The sequence below is a fragment of the Falco rusticolus genome, chromosome 1 (assembly GCF_015220075.1).
Source record: "Falco rusticolus isolate bFalRus1 chromosome 1, bFalRus1.pri, whole genome shotgun sequence".
Classification (NCBI taxonomy): domain Eukaryota; kingdom Metazoa; phylum Chordata; class Aves; order Falconiformes; family Falconidae; genus Falco; species Falco rusticolus.
This window is the reverse complement of record NC_051187.1, coordinates 13,124,026-13,137,687: the sequence shown is the minus strand read 5'-3', so window position 1 is coordinate 13,137,687 and position 13,662 is coordinate 13,124,026. Positions and strand designations below refer to the sequence as shown.

The following is a 13,662-nucleotide window of genomic DNA, read 5'->3' as shown; positions in this document are numbered from 1 at the left end:
CTGTGTTTTGGATTTGTGCTGAAAACAGCACGGATAAAGGAGGGATGTTTCTGTTACTGCTGAGCAGCGCTCACACAGAGCCAAGGACTCTTCTGCTCCTCACCCACCCCACAGCGAGCAGGCTGGGGGACACAGGGAGCTGGGAGGGGACACAGCCAGGACAGCTGACCCCACTGGCCCAAGGGATGTCCCATACCATATGGCATCATGCTTAGCAGACAAAGCTGAGGGAAGAAAGAGGAAGGGATGTTTGGAGTTACGGTGTTTGTCTTCCAGGTCACTCACCATCATATATGCTGGAGCCCTGCTCTCCTGGCGATGGCTGAACCCCTGCCCGCCCATGGGAAGTGGTGAATGAATTCCTTGTTTTGCTTTGCTTGTATGGGCAGCTTCTGCTTTACCTATTAAACTGTCTTTATGACAGCTCACGAGTTTTCCCACTTATTCACCGATCCTCTCCCCCTTGCCCCTGTGAGGCCAGTGAGCAAGCGGCTGCATGGGGCTGAGTTGCCAGCTGGGGTTAAACCACGACATACAGAAACTGCATTTAAAAAATAATCCTGGACTAACCTAACTGGAAGGAGTTCCAAAGCAGAGAAACATAAATTATTATGGTTTGGAAAACAGCTTGAAAACACTAGCACGAGGCACAACTAAGTGGGCTGTTATGTATAAAAGAGGATAGACAGAAAGGCCCCTGCAGAGGAGGGGAAAGATCTGCTGTCCACATACTGGGCAAATCAGCCAAGAAAAAATGGGCTTAAGTTACAGGAAAAACTGTTCAGGCTGAGTACGAAGATGACTTTCCAGAAATAATCAAGACATCTTTCAAGAACATCTGATGGGCCTGTCTGGCAGTGGGGAGATGGATAAGACAATCCCTTCCTGCTCACCTAAAGGGATATATCTAGTCCTACAATTCTAAGACTTCAGTGTGGCATTTTAATTTTTAATGGAGTTGAGGACTCACCAGTTCTGGAGCTTAGGAACTCAAGTGCTTCCAAACAGAAGTTCATGAGAGCCTGCCTGGCCTTGGAAAGATGAAAGGTTCAGCTCCATAGAGATGAATTAAAAAAAAAGAAATCTGAAGCAGCCAAATCCGAAATTATGTCAGAAACATTAAAAGCATCCTGAAAACAGGAGGATGGATCTTCAGGAAACTCTATGATAAGACAGAGAACTTCTTCTGTTACCAAGGGAAGAGGCAATCATGAGCTTAAATCATGCCTCAAGTTCAGCCATTCCCCTTGGGCGAAGAGTAATAATGGTTGCTGACAAGCTTAGGGCAGCTGAGGAGTGTCCAAAGCATTTCGTGGTACTATTAAACGCAGGTCCCACAAGAACTGCTTAGTATGAGCCACTGCTGCCACGACACAAAGCCAGGGCTGGATGCTTAAAAAGAAAATCACCTCCTTTCATGGTGATCTTGGACCTGCAATCAACCTCATGAGTAACCACCTCTTAGGATACTAACGCACACTACACCACCTAAACCAGTTCAGGAGTAATCTGAATGATCAGATGCACCAGGCAAACCTGGCCAGAATGCTTCAGAGCATTCACCAGAGTGTGAGCTGGTTAAACAGACATTTTAAGTAGTCCTGTAGGATTTGCAAAGTATGGGCTACCACCTTTAACGACTCAGGAAAAGCATTAAAATCATCTAGCAAAACACAGGGAAGTCAAGAGGCAGCCCAGGTTCTCAGAGCAGAGGAATGTTAACACCAGATAGTCAACAGGAGAACACCAGGTCCCTCAGGCCAAAGGCTTCACACACAGCGTCAAAGAATCAGAACACGTCTTCGTTTCCTTCATTTTCCCAAGACAACCCTCTTCAGCATTTGTAGAGTAACTACCCCAAGAGCATGTACTAGAGTAACAGTTCGAAGCCGTTTCCATCCTTCCCAAGGAAGGGAGCAAGAAACATTAGAAAACCTGCATCTCTCTCAGAACAGTCATTACCAAACTGAGCTAATGCATTTCCTGAGGAACCTCTCTTCAAGCTTACAGTTCGCAGATCTTACAGATATTATATTTATATGCAATACAAGCCTCCTCAGGGTACTAAGATGATAATCTAATAATGGAAAGTGGGCCGCACACTGCAAGTAATTCAAAGCTGATAGGTTTTCATGGAAAGGCATCACAGCAACCAACAGTTTCCCATGAAACAATGACCTAAGTGAGACAGTCCTCAGGGAAGACAAGAAACTGCCTTCATGTACAAGTTTCTTTAAAAGAAGGGTAAAAGCAAGTGACAGGCTTTAATTTTGAAAGTAAAGGGAGGGCCACACTGATAACATAGGTGAGCTGTGCCGTAAAGCCACTTCCAAGAGAAAAACAACCTCAAGAGTCTGCTGGGTGGGCAAGAAAGCTAAGCAATGCAGGGAGGTGTTCCCCGTTATTATCACTAGATACAGAACATAGTGCTGGTATGTTAAAATGGAAAAATGCACCTGGTCTCTAGTACTGGGGCATATACGCTCTGATGGACAACAAATATCAGACAGCATTCTGTTTATAATTAGAAAACAGTTATTTGACAAGCAGACCGATAAAAGAACATAATACATGCTATTGTCTGAACTGTTGTGATGCCAGAAAGTGCAGCAGTTTGACCGTTTCACAGTCTACATGCTTAAACACTGCATTAGGCAATGCCCATTACTGAAAAAGCAGTCTATCGCCGAGTATGAAAGCACACACTGTGGGCAGATAAATAACCATAAAACAGCATGCAGTTTGATCATAACTACCACTATTATCATTGTGTAGCTGTGATAAAATTTATATTCTAGAATATTCAGTTGTCAACAACTGTACTGGCAGTTGTTTTGTTTTTCAGAAAGCAAGCCAGGGATTTATCTGACAGGCATTGCCCACCAAGGGGCACCCTGACAATTAGGTCTAGATGAGAAAAGCCAAACTGGTGTTACTTAATTTATCCTTATTCTCTTTGCACAGAGTACTCTTGTAGAGATAATATCCCAGGCTTGAAATTTATTTGACAATGGACAGATGAAAGCATGTAGTCCTACTACCTTTAAGCAGGATATCAGTCCTTACAACATTCAGAGCATTTGAAAAATACTTTGTCAACTGTGTCTCGTGTTGAAAAGCTCCCAGTTTTAAAACTACATATATACAGGTCAGGCTGTTGCCGTCCTCAATCTGATAAGCCCAGATCACTTTCTAATGGCGGAAACTGAGAAAAGGCAAACCACAGGGAAGACTAGAGCAATATTCTGTCTGTATTTGTATTATAAGCACATGCCCAAATTTGCATGATGGCAAACTACAACAGAGTATCTCTAGGAGTAAAAACTACCTCTGAGGAATAATAAGAATTGTCAAGGATCTCTGACTTGAGCTCTTACCTACTTTTCTATATCCAGCCAAGGAATCTGCAAAGCTTACAAAGCAACCACTGAATGGGACCGGAGGTGCTTACTCGAGCAGTAAGAAGCAGCAGCAACTCTAGGCAAAGATACCAAAGCACTCTGCACCTCTTTGTAGGGCAGCTGTCCTGTAAATGCAGCTCAGAGTAGGAGCACATTAGGAAGAATATATCTCATGGTTTCCATTTTATTTTCAAGAACCCCTGGAGTTTTGCATGTGTTTGTTTTTCTTTAAGACATAAAAGCTTTTGCCAAAAACCTGTAATAATCGCTTTGGTGCCTGAAGAGCGTTCATTTAAAAGCTAAGGGATCTACACAGCTTCACAAGAGCTACAGAAGACCTAAACCTTCAGAACAGTCAGTCCTTGGTTGCAGGGTCAAGGTGTCCAGCCTTGACAAACCCTCTCCTGCAAAAAGACACCAATTCTCAATGCTACAACTTATCACTAGATGGGACTAGCAAACCAGCAAGGACTAACACAGAAAGTGCTCGCAAATACAGCTTGCAGTTTAGTAAAGATTATCCATACACTTACTTGTTACCTTCAATTTTTCTCCTTTGCTTCATAATGGCAATGTTCATTTGAAGCAAGATATTCATAATGTTGCTTACAACTTGTGAGAGCAAAGAGTGTATTAAATAGCACTGAACTACTGCCACCACAACTCAAGACAGCATGTCACAGCCATCCCACCCGAAACAATAAGCAGGAAACCAAAGTTTTTTTCTGTACTAGTTAACTCCAAGCCTCCCAGCTCATTCTTCTTGCTTTGTCTCCTTGAATATGCGAATTTCTCTTCCTGCCCACTCCAATCTTTGTATTTTCTATTCCTTTTCACCCAGGATTATGGCAGGGACTCTACAAACTATCTTGATACTCTGTTCTTTGCAGATTGTAAAATCATAATCACTTCCCTATCAGAGAAGTGGTATCTTGCTTATAAGAACAAATTCATGTTTGTTTAAAGATACTTATAATAGCAAAACACCATGATGATAATGTTTATCAAAAAGAAAACATTTTTTTTTTATAAAGCCTTAACATATGGCAATAGGTTATCATTGCGTTATCAAATGACTGCATATTAAGATCTAATTGAAGAACTTATTACAGTGCTCCCCCTCCTCCTGCAATGATGATTTATGGCACATTTTGTCACTACAATGTTCAGCAGTTCAGTACAAACACAGCACTTAACTAACAAGATGGCAGAGGCAGATATTCAAGCATAAGCTATAAATACTCAAATGAGTCAGAGGTTGTAAGTCTGTTGTAAATCATACCTCATTTGTAGGTTGAAACACATTTTCTAATCTTATGTATGAACCTCTACTGGTTCCTACAATAATATGACACAATCTAAAAAAAAAAAAGTTTTGAGTTTTCCTAAAGAAAAGACCGATTGTGTTCCTTATGACTATATACTCATGACTATACTTAAAATACTGATTAAATTCTCTATAAAGTTTAGTTTTCCTTACTTCCTACAGTATTACCATTAAACAACTGTAGTATCTACCTCAGCCAGAAAAAGCACATCAATGTACATAAAACTGCATTTCTGTATGAGCAGAACTAAGCGTTAGGTTACAGGAAGGTAATTCACATCCAAACAAGTTCACACAGAGAACACTAACAGCCTATTTGGGCAGGGTAAGTAAAGAATCAATTTAAAACAATGCAACCATCTACATGGTTGATTTGGAAATGAAAATACCTGGCTTTCAAGAAAGGGATTCCACTGCTTCTGCCATCCAAACAGAAATGCCAGCGCAGGCGACAGGATCTCAGATCTTTTCCTTCATTCTTTTTTTCCTTTTAACTCCCATTTACAATACAGTTGACCATGCTCCTCCAGATAAAATAGACAGTACTGCTTGTAGTATAAAAAAATGCTAGGCAAATTTTAAAAATAATCTGAAGAAAGTATGCCAACACTTGCGACACCACAAATGGCTTATCAAGCAACCACATACTGTTAAATGCTTTCTGTTATTTTTAAGCCCCCCGAAATAAAACATATTAAAGCGTCTACCTTGGCAGAATAACGTCTCAGTCTGCTAACAACCTTCCTGACTCTGCAAGCTGCATATCAAAATCCTCATACAATGAGGAGTCCCAAGACGAGGGGAAAGCTCCAGAAACACAGCACAAGTGGGGAATGATGCTCAAGCTCAGGATACACTGCACCACCTTAACAGAGGATGGGCAGCACTGGGACAGGCTGCTGAATCCCAGGATTATTGCAGCTATTCCATCTCATGCAATCCTGCTTCATCCCACAAGCAGTGAGCTGAAGTTCCCATTTTCCCCTTAGAAAGTCCACATCTCTCTTCCATGCTCCATGCCACGAACATGCTAAAGACAGACCTACAAGTACCATGAAGTTCAAAGAGGCAGAGACTGGCCATCTGCTTTAGACTAAAGGGGAAAAAAAAAAAAGTATCTTCCAGATTAATGTTTCTAATCAAATGTTTACTGAAGCATCTCCTATGTTAGACTAAAAAATTTTTTTTTTACTTCTGTGCTTGCAGATTTAACACTTACCTTCATTGTAGATAATGCTGGAGAAATGGATAGGTATTTTGCTTTTCAATTACTGTGGCAGATGTCTGAGTAACAACCCACTTAAGCTATTTTATGCCAACACTTCAACTTTTAGACACAGAATTCAGCTGGGATGGGAGTAAAGCAGTAAAGGAACAGATCACCTATGTGCTGACTAAACCTGAACAAGATGGCTAGAAGAGTTAGGCAGCAAAATACGTTGACCTCATAGTATTTACCACAAGCATCAGTCTCTTAGAAGTAAGTCCCCTGTAGTTAGTGAGTAACAGCCATTTACCATACTAGTGACTATTTACCAAACAGTGCAAAACTTTTACTGGTAGTTACAGCTGAGTGTTTTCATTACAAAAGCCTTTATACACGAAGTTTCTTTATGAAGTGCATATAAACTGGCAAGAGTTTACATACTTAAAATAAACACTAATAGGCTGTGCTCAATAGTCCTGTTCTCAAAAAAATTACCATAAAAGAACAGTACTGTGGAAGTACAAATGCACAGTGCGCAATAAAAACATGTTGATTTCCCACCTCATCTAATTCTGCAGTGCTCCTCTCCAGCTGAACAGGAAGACTACTTTCATTTGTTTTCAAGTAATTGAGAAACATTTCAGCTACTTATCAGCTCTTCAATCTTTTTTTTCCTTTCACACATTCCCTAGAATTGTTGCCAACAGGGTATTTATAAGAGTCAGCCTAACAAAAATACTCTGGCAGACAATGTTGCAGAAGAGAAGTAGAAACTGAAGCAGTTGTTATGTAGAGAAGACTTTAAAGAGTTGGATCCTTGTTTAAACAGAAAAAAGTAATTTGTTTAAACAGACACAAGAGCTGTGTAAGGGAGCACTTCCTACCCCTGGACCAGTAACTCCAGAAGCAGCCACATACCTTTCCTCTATTGGTGGAACACGTGTTTATTTTGGAAGGGGTTTGTGCTCCACATCACAAATGGAAACATTCAGCTCAGTCTGAGGCCTCAGAGCAGTATTTAACTGACAACACACCGTACACCCCCCCACAGGAAACCTCCTTCCTCTTTACTAGTTTCTCTTTCCAGAGGCCTCACCAGCAACTGAACGTGCAACAGCCAGTAGCATCTTAGAGCGAATTATTACTACGCATACAAAGCCTTTGAGTTAATTATTAGATAGGACAGTATCTCCACATTTTCCATTGTGCTAGAGAAGTAATTCAGAATCTTAACATTAATTAAAAAGCACCTTGATCACAGCATATGTTTTTAGTACAGAATAAGCCACAGGCTAACTTTCCTACTGCTTAACAAGTCCCACTGTTTGTCCCATCCTAGCTACTACAAGAAAGCACCTTCTGCTTCAAAAATACTGCTGAGAGCAAACAAGAAACAGAACAAACATACTGTCTCCAATCAGCCGAAAAACAAAACCAGAAAAAACCCTTCCATATCCCATATGTGTAAGTTTTCTCCAATATGACCCAAACAGTGTTAAGCATCAATCACTGCTATAGCAACCGAGTTGCACAACTGAATGACACCTACATGAAATGAAGCGTGGGGTTTTTTTCCTAAGTTACCACAAGCAGCTACATTAAGTCACATTCATAAAGATCTTGTCCTTCTGAAATCTAGAATAGGAATGTTTTGCAAAAGGTTCAGTTCCAGCCTAGTTTTAGCCTTTGACTTAATACACCCTGTACATTGGCATGCAGTACCTGCTGCAGTCAATTCACCCAGTTTTACTGTGTCATCCTGTCTTTACAAAGAATTTAATTGCTGTGTCCCAGATACGAAATAAATAAATCAAATTCAATTATGATCCCCGTACTGCCTTTTAATTCTAGTAGCGTTTGTCATTCAACTTTAAAAATGTATCAAAATAACATACTTAAAAATGTATTAAAACAACGTAACTTGGTGCAGTACTGAATTAAAAGTTTATAGTCAACTTTGAATACTGTATGAAAAATATTCATTCAAACTTAGAATTAATATTTTCTATATTTTAAGAAATTCCTGCTACCTACCATAAGCTTGTGTACAACCCTCTTAAGGATAAATGTAAGAAAACCGCATCATGAAGTGGAAATAAGACATTCCCACAGAGCAACCTAAAAGCATCTAGCAGTTGCCTGCCAAAGGCAATTAGAAGGGTCAGCCACATGGCTGTAATTAGCCACTGTAACCACTGCCCCTTGTGCTGCCCACGAGCCGTTTGGTTCCTCTACAGGCCAGGTCAACTCTTTCCAGCAAAGCCTACAAAAAGGTGCATTGCTGCTTCTGATAGATGAAACAATAAAAGCCAGGACTGCTTAATCTTTAACATAACTACCTTTACTTACTGCTATCTTCTGCCCAATTCATATTTTATAGCAGTAGCGCGGGATGCCTAAATACAAAGATAATGGACAAAAAAAATACCCCAAACAGATGGAGGAACGCATTCCCTAAATTTGAAAGAAATTAGCTCACAAGTGTACCTGAAAAACTGGAGTTACTATCATGCTACTTTTGAAAACTTAAACTTGACATTTTCAAGCAATTAAAAACAAAGCTGTCACAACAAAGACAGAAATAACAATATCCCACAGAGGAAAGCAGAGGCACTGTGTTTCAATATTAACAGAAATGAAGAGCCACTGTATTAACACTTGAAAATTAACTTAGTTACTTTGACAGCAAAAACATCCACCATTGAATTATGACATTAAAAAGTCATTATAATACATTATAGAACAGTGAAACCTTTTCACACAGAAATGAGTGGATACAGAGAACAAAACACATAGTAGCGTGGAAACAGAAATATTCCATTTAGATAGAAATTGCTCTGATGTATCTTTAATTCTGACTTTTTTCATTCAATGAAGATTTTGAGGGGCTTAGCTATTTCTGCTACCTTCTTCTCCTGACAACAAAATCCACTGTTATGAACTACATGAGTTCTTACAGGGCAGATGCAACACAATTCAGATGAAAATTTTCTAATTTCATACTTTCTATGAAAGAACAATTTGGAAAGAAAAGGACATAATTTGAATAAATTACTTGTTAGAGTTTCTTTGTTATGGAGTTAAGACTATTTTTCTGAATGCAGTATTACTGAAGCAATACTTAAATTCTGCTGTATAAACACATAAAAAGTGTTTGAAACATAAGTTGTTTTGTCAACCCCATATGTTAGGCTTGGCTCTTCTCTAAATTCCCAGTCTTTGGGAATCTGGGAAGCTGTACTTGTCTGTCACCTAATTACCCAGCAATAAGTAACAGTGCATATTAACTCGTTCAGAACTGTTCCACAGCCCTGAGTTCTGTGTGGTGCCATGTAAATCAAAGGACAGACCAGATAAAACAACTGTTCGCCAACAGCTGCAGAAGAGAGGCATTACCTTGACTCTCTTCCTCACCCTTTTTGAGGCCATAGCTTCATTAACATTTCTCCTAGAGCACCTAGGAGTTCACTGCCCTGAAAAGGAGAACGCCTTGCTCATCTGTGCTGCAAACCAGTTCAATTCACTCATGTAGAAAACCCACACGGAGAGGAAAAAAGGCAGTGAGGGAAACAGCTTTCTTCTAAGTTCAATGAGTTGAATCATGCATGCAGGGGGAGAGATTCACCCTTTTTGGTGGCAATTAGTTGTCTCTGAAATAGATAAATAACTACTAGCAACTAAATAGAAAACTACATCTGTCTTGACATTAGACAAAAAAGATGACATACGTTCTTATATTTCACAGAAATTTAATCCATATATTCTTGTCAAAAATGTGTCACATAATACCTAGCAAGATAAGCAACGAAAAAGCTTATGCTGATAATACAAACATAGTCAGCTCCTTCAACAAAAGTCTATGAACAGAATTATCCTGGTAAGATATACTCTCCCCATTAAAAAGACACAAGGAATAAAAAGTACAAGCACATTTTTTAAATGAACTTACAAAAATACCAAACGGTTCACCAAGAATAAACACGAATTTACCTTTGGTTTTTTGTTCAGCAGCCTGAAAGAAGAAAAGAACAAAACAAATCAACTACTTAATATTCAAAATGATACCTAATGATTATAGGGCTGCAGGTCTAACTTTTTGCAGGAACTGCTTACATAAATCAGCATTAGTTTGAACTAAGGATTGGAGAATGTTAGTTTAATTCCAGATATTAGGAGCATATACCTCGTCTAATGGAACAGCTACACTTGGCTGATGGAAGCCAAAAGCAGAGGCCAAAGAGACAGTATAAATCCTGAACCAAATGGTACATTTATGACCTTTTTAACACTCAGCAGAATTGACTTCCATGCATTGTCCTGTATCCTTTTGAATTCATACACACCATTATCTTACGTGGATTAACTGCACATTTTGTGAAGACCTACCCTTTCTAATCCATTTGGAATCTATCCACTTTTTTTTTAATAATGCCTAGTTTTTAACCTGGAAAAAACAGTGATCAATTCCTATCCACATCCTAAGGACCATTTAAGATTGAAACTATGTAATCCAGAAAATGAGACAGGAAAATGCACACCACAGAAAATGCGCAATGGCCTCAGAATCCACAGTCACTTCAGTATCAGTTGAGACTAATCCAGTTAACTGAGCATTGACGCTGATGAGGAATATTCACGTGACACAGCTGTGGGAGCAGTAACTTAACATCAGGGGATGGTAAGCAGCTTGGGAATGCTAATGAACTGTCACAACTGCTTTTACAGAGATTTTCTGACCGCAACCTCACTCAAAGTCAACAGGACTTGCTCACTTGTGTCAGAATTATTCACAGAGTTAAAACCAGTATCTGTACATTACATGTAAAACTGAATATATCATTTAAAACAGTAACATGAACAAACCTTTTTCTGAGCACCTTCCTTCTTTTTCTTTTCTTCCTGCTTTTTCTTTTTCTTTTCTTCCATCAAATGTTCCTCTTCTTGTGTTTCTTGTTCTTTCTCCCTATTAAGAATAAAGGTTGAGAAGAGCTTTTCAATAAGATGAAGTTTATCTAGGAAGGTAAGCATTCCATTCTTATATTGCTAACTTTCTACATCTCAAGTCCAAAAAAAGGCCACTTCCAATGCTGTAATAAAATAATTACTTAAAAGCTCTTCCAAAATTAAAACCAATGTCAAATAAAATAGTAGTCGATAAAATTTCAGAAAGAATACAGTTTGTTTGGAGCGTCTTTTCACATTCACTCAAAAGTATTACTTAATATTAGCACATTCTAGGGAAAGGAAGTTTGGGGGGGCACGGCGGAAAAGAGGGAGATGACACTGAACAAACCCCAAGTAATTAATGCAAGTTCTGCTGGCTTTCAACAGCTATGATTCACAACACACCTTAAAGATCATGAGCAAGCACATTATTTTCCAGCTATTTTTCTTTTTCTGATCAAACACATACTGTATTAATTTCTCATATGCATCAAATTTGTTCTCAAGGACTTGTAAATTAATGCCCAGATTAATTCAAATCATTGTAGCTTTTGTCCATCCTATAAATTCTAGCTGAAGAATTTGCATGAATACGAAGCAAGACTGTTCCAGCAGCATCTTGGTTAAAATTTAACCTAAAATTGTCCCAAATCAAGAAGAACATCTATTTGAAACGCCACCAGCTATGTTTTCTTTGTCCAGCACCATAATAAATGGCTATAACAATGACTCTCCCCAACATCCTTCCAAATAAATACCAATGCAAATTAATTAATTTACTTCTCTATAACTATTTTATCTTCCTTGACAGCTCTGTAGGTTTTGATCATTTATTAGCCTGACAGATCTTCTGAGAATACTCAGTTTCTGTTGGGCTGAAACCATTACTATTATTATTGTGTTTGAGGTCTTCCAATTATTCAATGAGATCACTTCTAGCTTAACTTATTATTGCTTTACATTTAACTTACCAAAGTCTACAACCCTTGCCTTTTGTTGTTTGTTAAAAAAGGTCTTTTTAGCTACAAAACTCTTTGCTCAATGGTTTTATCACAACAGGGCAGGGCAGGGCAGGGCTTCCCTTTACCTACAGGTAAAAGATACTCCAGATTTTGCTCATTGCGTCTTCAAACATTCCCCATGAAACTTTTTGCCTTTTAACCGCTTCTTTTATTTTCCTTTTATTAAGTTTGCACATGCTTACATAGTTTCCCTTTTTATTAATAAAAAGGATTATTGTAGTAATTTGGGGGGAATTTTGACTGTTGAAGGGTGCCCTGTTTTTTTCACTTGCCTGAAAATACTGATTTTGGCTTTAGACATAGATGCTTTAATGCTTACAAAGATCCTGCACAGCGCTCCAGACTAAACCAAAAGCAGCTTCCCTTTTCCGTGTGTTACACAAAATAATAAACATTACAGTAAGGAATACAGAGGTCTAAACATAGGTGTTGGTGCCCTTTTTAGACACTTTGCAGCACTCAGACTATTGACAGAAGCAGATATTGACAGATATGGCAAGACCCAGACTCTGGAACAGCAGCTGGAGGTCAGGCACATCTGGAAGTGCTTGGTGCACAATGGGAGCCCTGGACATCTGAAGTGGCATTAGATATCTGTATTTTAAATACTGAAGCACCTTCTGTCATGACAAAAAATTCATCACCTCCATGCTTGCTCAATTTCATGCCAATTTCAAAGGGCCAATTTTCAAATATTGTACTGTAAATCCATGTCTGATAAACATTTTGCTCTTGAGAGTTACAGTTGGGTATTTGTATCACATACGTCATACTGCACTTAAGAGTATTTAAAATTGTACTTCTGAATGGGTTTTCTAGGACTTTGCAAAAAGGGATGAATTACATTGCCCAAAGAAATGGAGTTGAAACCATAACAGATTTGACTTTATTCCTGTTAGCTCTGGGAAAGAACAGAAGTCCCCAGGATTTCTGTAACTACAAAGTAACAACATTCAGTCCCTTCAGTTTTAGTGCTCCCTACCCAAGTCACATCAGACTCTACAAAGCCCATGTCTTCAAGTGAACTCTCCCAAGCTGTCAGACTATCGCCAAAGGAAGTTCTAGCCTTTTTTTTTTAAAAAAAAAAAAAAAAAGCAGGTGAATGAAACAAGTCAGTGCAAAATGAGAATATTTTTGGTTTCCTCTTGCTCGTACTTAAGAAAACCCACAACATTACATCAATTCCAGGACACCACAATGACATTTAAATCCCTTTCAACAGTCAGTGCAGTATTTAAACAAAACAAAGCAAACAAACTATAAAAAAACACACACACACCCCCCAAAAAAATCACTACCACTTTGCTTAATTTGCCAAGGTTTCTTTAAGCTATGAAAGTATATATTTCCTGATTTTCTTGTTAGGGCTTTTTTACATCGAGTTCCTTTCATAGAATCATAGACTACCAGGCTGGGAGGGACCTCGAGCATTGTCTGGTCCAATCTTCCTTCGCAAAAGCACAGCCTAGACAAGATGCTCCAGCACCCTGCCCGGCCGAACCTTACAAGTGTCCCACGTTGGGGACCAACTTTCATCACTGCCAAAGTCTCTTCACTGAGACTGGGCTCCACTTAGAACTTCTCTATTCCCAGCCTTTCCGTTCCTTAAAGATGGTTGTTTTGACGTTTCCCAAGCACTGTTATTCCCTCCCTTATGCAGGCAACATACCACGTCAGAGGCTTTTCAAAACCAAAGAGCAAACATTCTGCTCTTTTAAAAATACAGTGTATTTTATTACCATACTATCATATCAATTACAA

At 39.0% G+C, this 13,662-nt stretch overlaps 1 protein-coding gene across 13 annotated transcripts in view; it reads right to left on the bottom strand.

Annotated features, from left to right (window-relative positions):
• The window catches only part of TNRC6C (trinucleotide repeat containing adaptor 6C), a 110,315-nt gene that overhangs the window by 78,740 nt on the left and 17,913 nt on the right, over nucleotides 1–13,662 (bottom strand). For all 13 annotated transcript variants that reach the window (XM_037410380.1, XM_037410341.1, XM_037410405.1 and 10 more), the window contains exons 2-3: nucleotides 10,799–10,898; nucleotides 9,926–9,947 (exon numbers count right to left, since the gene is read on the bottom strand). In XM_037410380.1, the coding sequence (XP_037266277.1) occupies nucleotides 9,926–9,947; nucleotides 10,799–10,861 (85 nt within the window). In that variant the 5' untranslated portion in view covers nucleotides 10,862–10,898. The remainder of the gene's footprint in view (nucleotides 1–9,925; nucleotides 9,948–10,798; nucleotides 10,899–13,662) is intronic.